Below are 7469 nucleotides of genomic sequence, written 5' to 3' on the forward strand. Positions count from 1 at the left end.
CTGGAAGCTGTTATCCTCAGCAGACTAACACAGGAACAGAAAACTGAACACCACATGTTCTCACTTGTAAGTGGGAGCTGACAAAGAGCACATGGACACAGTGAGGGGAAAAACACACTGGGGCTTGCTGGTGGGGGTCATGGGGAGGGAGAGCATCAGGATAAATAGCTAATCTATGTGGGGCTTAACACCTAGGTGATGGGTTGATAGGTGCAGCAAACCACCATGGCACATGTGTACCTATATAACGAACCTGCATGTCTTACACATGTATCCTGGAACTTAAAAAAGATGTTACATACATATAACAATTTCCAAGGTATTGGAAAGCAAAACAAAATAAAGACCAGGGTTGATAGCATGTTATCATTTGTGTAATATTAGAGTATGGAGAGGGGGACAGTACACACACAAACACAGCGCCCAGAGATTTGAATGATTAATGCACAATATACCTTTGAAAAGAAACATGAAAACTAGGTATCTGGGGTTCATGGGGGCAAGGAAACTTTCACTCTGTACTGTTTAGTACCTTTTGAATTTAAAAGTGTCTTTAGGCCGGGCGCAGGGGCTCACGCCTGTATTCCTAGCACTTTGGGAGGCCAAGGCAGGTGGATCACCTGAGGTCAGGAGACCGAGACCACCCTGGCCAACATAGTGAAACTCTGTCTCCACCAAAAATAGAAAAATTAGCGAGGCATGGTAGTGCACGCCTGTAATACCAGCTACTTGGGAGGCTGAGACAGGATAATCACTTGAACCCCAGAGGTAGAAGTTGCAGTAAGCCAAGATTGCACCACTACACTCCAGCCCCAGGCAAACAGAGCCAGACTCCATCTCAAAAAAAAAAAAAAAAAAGTGTTTAATGTATTTCTATTAGAAAAATAAAATTCTAGTAAAAACATAAAAGAAACTGGGTATCTCTATGTTGCTGAGGCTGGTCTTGAAATTCTGGCCTCAAGTGAAACTCCCACCTCCCACCTTGGCCTCCTAATGTGCTGGGATTACAGGCATGAGCCACCACACCCAGCCCCAGATAACAGTTTCAGTTTACTGAGTGTGGGTCATAGTTTTTGTTTATTTGCATGCCTTGTAATTTGTTGTTGAAGAGTGACATTTTAGATAACATATTGTAGGAAAGTTATCCATCCAGCCTGGGGAAACAACTTTTCCGCTTGAAAGTTGTTCTTTGTTTGCGTGTGTGGGTTTAGCTGTTTGCCTATATTAAGTGTCTTAATCCATTTTGTGCTCCTATAAGCGAATACCTGAAACTGGGTAATTTATAATTTATAATGAAAATAAATTTTTGTCTCTCAATTCTGGAGGCTGGGAAGTCCAAGATCAATTGGCTGTCATCTGGTGAGAGTCTTCTTGCTGCATCATCCTATGGTGGAAGTCATCACATGGTGGAAGCTCAAAGAGAGGGCCATACTCATCCTTTTATAATGAACCTACCACTCCTGTAATAACAGCATAATCCATTCATGAGGGCAGAACCCTCATGGCCTAATCAGCTCTTAAAGGTCCCACCTCTTAATGTTGTTTTAATGGCAGTTACATTTAAACATGAGTTTGGAAGGGTGCAGACATGCAAACCATAGCACTAAACTAAATCTATGAATTCTCCCATGCAATATGTGTCTACTGAAGTCTCTGTTCTGTGAGGGTTTTTTCTTTGATTTTATTCTTAAACCCGGTTTCCCAAGGTTCTCTTTGGTGTGTATATAGCTTAGTGTTCAGCCAAACATTAATTAAACATTTGGCTCAAACACTGTGAGCCAGTAAGACTTTCTCTCTCCACTAATGGATCACTGTGTGTACTGGGGAGTGCATGCAAAGTCCAGCTGTTGTATGTCTTCACTGGCTTTTACATTCTGCAAGGCCCTCTTGAACCTTCTTGCTTATCCACTGTGTATGTGCTCAGGATCCATCAGCCCAGAATGTTTGGGTGTCTTGGGTATATCTTCCAAGTCTTTGATGCAAATCCTTACAGCCTCTGGTCCACTTGGGATATGTAGAGAGCTTATAAAACCCCCTATGGCTGTGTCATCCCTGGGAAATTCCTGTTAAATCCCACCTAGTTTGCCAATCCATTGCTTGCCCTAAACAAAAGGCAACATAAGGCTAGCAGAGCTACCTTCTATCCATGTTTGCTTGCCACTGAGATCACCTGTTTAAACTGATAATGGCTCTAAGTGAAGTAAGCCTGCTTTGGCCATGGCGGCAAGGCTGTTCAATTTCAAAAAAATTGTTCTTACCTGAAATTCAGTGATCTTCATGAATAAGCATTTCTCTGATTGTAGTATATGCCTTTAATTTTATTTCTAGAGTGACAAATTTTTGGTTTTGACAGTTTATTTTTACCTTTATAGTTTCTTCTTGGGAAGAGAATGTGTCAACCTCACTCCATCATGCTGAAGTAAATCTTCATCTCTTCATTTTATCTCTCAAAAATATCCTGAGGTTTCCCTCTGGAGTCTGATAAGTAATTGTAGTATCTGGTTTCTATGGTTGGATGATTCAGGATTCCAAGAATAATAGTTACTTTTTAGATCTCTAAAGAAGTGACAACCACATGAATGAAAAGATGCTTCTTAAATCATGGAGAATTGGGGCTTACTATCACTGTATTTTGAAACTGTTTCAGCCTTACTTTATAACTGATTTAGTATATTTTTCTTTTAATTTCAGATTTCAGTGAAGTTCCTTATGACTTCCCCTGAAATTGCTTCCTTATCATGGGGGCAAATGAAAGTAAAAGGCTCTAATACAACCTATAAGGACTGCAAAGTATGGCCAGGGGGCAGTCGGACTTGGGATTGGAGAGAAACAGGAACTGAGGTAAGATATTAGTCTTTGGTTGACACTACATGAGGCTGGCCAAGTGATTTCCAACCTCTTAAGCTGCAATGACTAAGTGAAAAACTATTTCTCTTGTGTCTTTTTGAGCTGTAATTAATATACCATTAAATTCACCCCTTTTTTTTTTTTTTGAGACGGAGTCTTGCTCTGCCGCCCAGGCTGGAGTGCAGTGGCCAGATCTCAGCTCACTGCAAGCTCCGCCTCCCGGGTTCACGCCATTCTCCTGTCTCAGCCTCCCCAGTAGCTGGGACTACAGGCGCCCGCCTCGTCGCCCGGCTAGTTTTTTGTATTTTCTATTAGAGACGGGGTTTAACCGTATTAGCCAGGATGGTCTCGATCTCCTGACCTCGTGATCTGCCCATCTCGGCCTTCCAAAGTGCTGGGATTACAGGCTTGAGCCACCGCGCCCGGCAATTCACCCTTTTAAAGTATGCAATTCAATGGACTTCTTAGATTCAATGCCCCTGTAGTGACATTATAGTGACTTATATTCATAAACTTGTACAACAGTTACCACTGTTAGTTCCAGAATATATTTATCACCTCAGAAAGGAACCACATAACCACTACCAGTCAGTGCCCATTCACTACCACCCCAAGCGCCTAGCAATGATTAACCTACTTTCTGTTGTTATAGATATGCCTATTCTGGATGTTTTCTATAAATGACATCATTCAGATATCTTAGGTGTGTTCCTAGGAGTGGATTTCTGGGTTATATAGTGTTTAACCTTTTGAGGTACTGCCAGACTATCTTCCAAGGCACCTGCACCATTTTACATCTCCACTAGGAATATAGGAAGGTTCTAGTTTTTCCACATTCCTCCTCAACACATTGTTCTTTTCATTGTTTTGTTTTTATTAGAACCGTCCTATTAGGTGTGAAGTATTATTCTCATTGTGGTTTTGATTTGCCTTTCCCTACATTTCCTCAAGGATTCCCAGTGTGCCATGCCCAAAGTAGAGCCTCCTTTCCATGAGTATAAGTTGGGCAAAACAAGGGAGCCTCTACCTTTTGACCCCACTCACCTGGGATGTAGCCTCAACAACAGAAAGATGGGGGCAGGATGAGAGGCACTAAAGTCCTGCTCCTTCTGGGAAGGAAGCCTTCCAGCTAGATGCTGAGGGGAGAAAGGGTCTTGTGTTCTTGGCTACAGCAGTCTGGAGAGTAGTCTCTGCCTCACAATGGGGATGGGGCAGGGAGGCATTTATCTTGAAGCCTCCACTGTACATGTGCACAGATTCTTACCTGTCTTACCAAATATCTCAATGAGTTCTGGCTTCTGTAAAAAAGTTGTCACAGACTGAGTGCTTTAAACAATAAACATTTATTTCTCACAGTTCTGGAGACTGAAAGTGTGAGATTAGGATGCCAGCATGGTCAGGTTCTGGTCCTTGTATTAGATTGTTTTCACACTGCTGATAAAGACATAACCGAGACTGGGGAGAAAAAGAGGTTTAATGGACTTACAGTTCCACATGACTGGGGAGGACTCACAATCATGGCAGAAGGCAAGGAGGAGCAAGTCATACCTTACATGGATGGTGGCAGGCAAAGAGAGCTTGTGCAGAGAAACTCTTCGTTTTTAAAATCATTAGATCTCATGAGACTCATTCACTATCACGAGAGCAGCACAGGAAAGACCCACTCCCATAATTCAATCACCTCCCACTGAGTTCCTCCCACAACATGCAGGAATTGTGGGAGTTACAATTCAAGATGAGATTTGGGTGGGGAAACAGCCAAACCATATCAGCCCTCTTCCAGTTTGTAGACAGCCAACTTCTCTTTGTATCCTTACGTGGTGGAAAGAGAGGTAGCTAGCTTTTGAGCTTCTCATAAGGGCACTCATCTCATTCATGAGGGCTCCACCCTTAGGACCCAGTTACCTCCTGTAGGTCCCACCTCTAAATAATATCACATTGGGATTAGAGTTTCAATGTATACATTTTTAAGGGGCAATCACATTAAGTCCATTGCAGCAATTTTTTTGTTTTACAGTTTTTTTCTTTCTTTCTTTTTTTTTCTTTTTTTTTTGGAGACAGTCTCCCTCTGTCGTCCAGGCTAGAGTATAGTGGTGAGATCATGGCTCACTGCAGTCTACACCACCTGGGCAAAAGGGATCTTCCTCCCTCAGCCACCTGAGTAGCAAGGACCACAGGCATGCAATCACACCTGGCTTATTATTTTAGTTTTTATAGAGATGAGGTCTTACTACATTGCCCAGGCTGGTCTTGAACTCCTGACCCCAAGAAATCCTCCCACCTTGGCCTCCCAAAATGCTGAGATTACAGGCATGAGCCGTCATGCCCAGCCAAATTTTCTTGAATACACGTTTATTCATTGGGTATTTGCTCTTAGGACCATTTCCAGAGGCTTTAGGGGTTTTGTTGTTGTTTTGGTGAGTTCTTGGTTTGAGTTTTTCTTTGTTGTTGTTATTAATAATTTTCACATAGGAGTGAGTCAGTGGAGCTCCTCATGATGTAATGATGGAAGTAGATCCTTCGTTTTTGAAGAATAGTTTGTTGGATATAGATTTCTTGATCAATAGTCTTTTTCTTTTCAGTATGCCATCCCACCACCTTTTGGCTTCATTGGTTTCTAATGATAAATCAACCATTAGCATTATTAGAGCTCCCTTGGACTTGTTGAGTTGCTTCTTTCTAACTGCTTTCAAAACACATCATAGTAATTTAACTATGATATGTCTAGGTATGGATTATCTTTGAGTTTGTCCTACTTGGAATTTATTGAGCTTCATGAAGATGTAGATTGTTTTTTTAAAATCAAATTTGGGGGAGTTTAGAGCCATTATTTCTTCAAGTATTCTTTCTACTCCTATTTCCCTTTTCTTGTGACTCCCATTATGAATATATTGGTAGGCATTAGGGTGTCCTACAGGTCTCTGAGTCTGTATTCTTTGTCTTCATTTTTTTTTCTTTTCTTTGTCTTAGACTGGATAATTTCAATTGACCTATTTTCAATTTTGTTGATTCTTATCTGCTATTGAGCCTCTGTAGTGACATTTTTATTTCCATCATTATACTTTCTAACTCCAGAATTTCTTTTTCTTTTGTTTTTTTTTGGCGGGGGATAGACTATTGCTCTGTCGCCACAGCTGGAGTGCCGTGGCACAATTTCATCTCACTGCAACCTCCACCCTGCCTCAGTCTCCTGTGTAGCTGGGATTACAGGTGCGCTCCACCATGCCCAGCTCTTTCTGTATATTTAGTAGAGACAGGGTTTTACCATGTTGGCCAGGCTGGTCTCAAATTCCTGACCTCAAATGATCCACCCACTTCGGCCTCCCAAAGTGCTGGGTTTATACACGTGAGCCACCACACCTGGCCCAGAATTTCTGTTTGGTTGTTTTTAACAATTTATATTTCTTTATTGATATTTTTTATTTGGTAAGATATTGTTATACTTTCCTTTAGTTCTTTTGAACAGTGTTTCCTTTAGCTCCTATTACATATTTAAAATCACTGATTTAGAGTCTTTCTCTGTAAGTCCAATGTCGGGGCTTCCTCTGGGATAGTTTCTACTGTCTGCTTCCCCCAATCCCCATATGGACCTGCCTTTCTGTTTCTTTCTTTATGTCTTTCTTTGTTGTTTTGTTTATATTTCTCAATTTTTTTGTTGAGAACTGGACATTTACATAATATAATGTGGCAACACTGGAAATCAACTCCCCCTTCTGATTCTGAGGGTTTGTTGTTGCTATTTTTTGCAGTTATTTGTTCCTATGTGGTTCTGTAAAGTCTATAAAGTCTGCATTCTTTGTTTGTGGCTCATTTACCTTACTGATGAGCTAATGATTTGACTGAGATTTCTTTACATTGCTGGAATCAGGTGTTTAGATTTACTCATGTGTCTGCCAGTTGCCTTTCTTATTATTCCTTTTTGTAATTTAGATCTTTTGAGGTCAATTTCTTCTTTTAGAAAAATCAGTATCCAGCTGGGCGTGGTAGTTCACGCCTATGATCACAGTACTTTGGGAGGCCAAGGCGGGTAGCTCATTTTAGGCCAGGAGATTGATACCATCCTGGCCAACATGGTGAAACCCCATTGTCTCCTCAACTTTGGGAGGCCGAGGCGGGCGGATCACCTGAGGTTGGGAGTTTGAGACCAGCCTGACCAACATGGAGAAACCCCGTCTCTACTAACAATGCAAAATTAGCCAGGTGTGGTGGCGCATGCCTGTAATCCCAGCTACTTGGGAGGCTGAGGGAGGAGAATCGCTTGAACCCAGGAGGTGCAGGTTGCAGCGAGCCAAGATCGCGCCATTGCACTCCATCCTGGGCAACAAGAATGAAACTCTGTCTCAAAAAAAGAAATTAGTATCCTTTAGAAGTTCTTTCAATAAGGATTTCTTGGTGATCTCTCCCAGTTTTTATTTGTCTGAAAAAGTCCTCGTTTTTTAATTCTAATTTGTCTTGTATTCTAAGTTGACAATTTTTTTTTAGAACTTTATTTGTAGGAATCCTGAATAATCAGACTATGCCATTTGAGATCTGTCCCATAAAGGAAGATTCATATTTGCTTCTTTTCTGTATCCTGTGTTACTCTCAAACTGGGATCACTTTTTTTTTTTTTTTTTTTTTTT

The 7469-nt window shown here is 41.3% G+C and overlaps 1 protein-coding gene across 2 annotated transcripts in view; it reads left to right on the plus strand.

Moving 5' to 3' along the window:
• AAMDC (adipogenesis associated Mth938 domain containing) overlaps positions 1-7469 on the plus strand; it is a 53123-nt gene that overhangs the window by 18510 nt on the left and 27144 nt on the right. For both annotated transcript variants that reach the window (XM_026446975.1, XM_026446976.1), the window contains exon 2: positions 2692-2841. In XM_026446975.1, the coding sequence (XP_026302760.1) occupies positions 2710-2841 (132 nt within the window). In that variant the 5' untranslated portion in view covers positions 2692-2709. The remainder of the gene's footprint in view (positions 1-2691; positions 2842-7469) is intronic.

Source organism: Piliocolobus tephrosceles, chromosome 13, assembly GCF_002776525.5.
Source record: "Piliocolobus tephrosceles isolate RC106 chromosome 13, ASM277652v3, whole genome shotgun sequence".
Lineage (NCBI taxonomy): Eukaryota > Metazoa > Chordata > Mammalia > Primates > Cercopithecidae > Piliocolobus > Piliocolobus tephrosceles.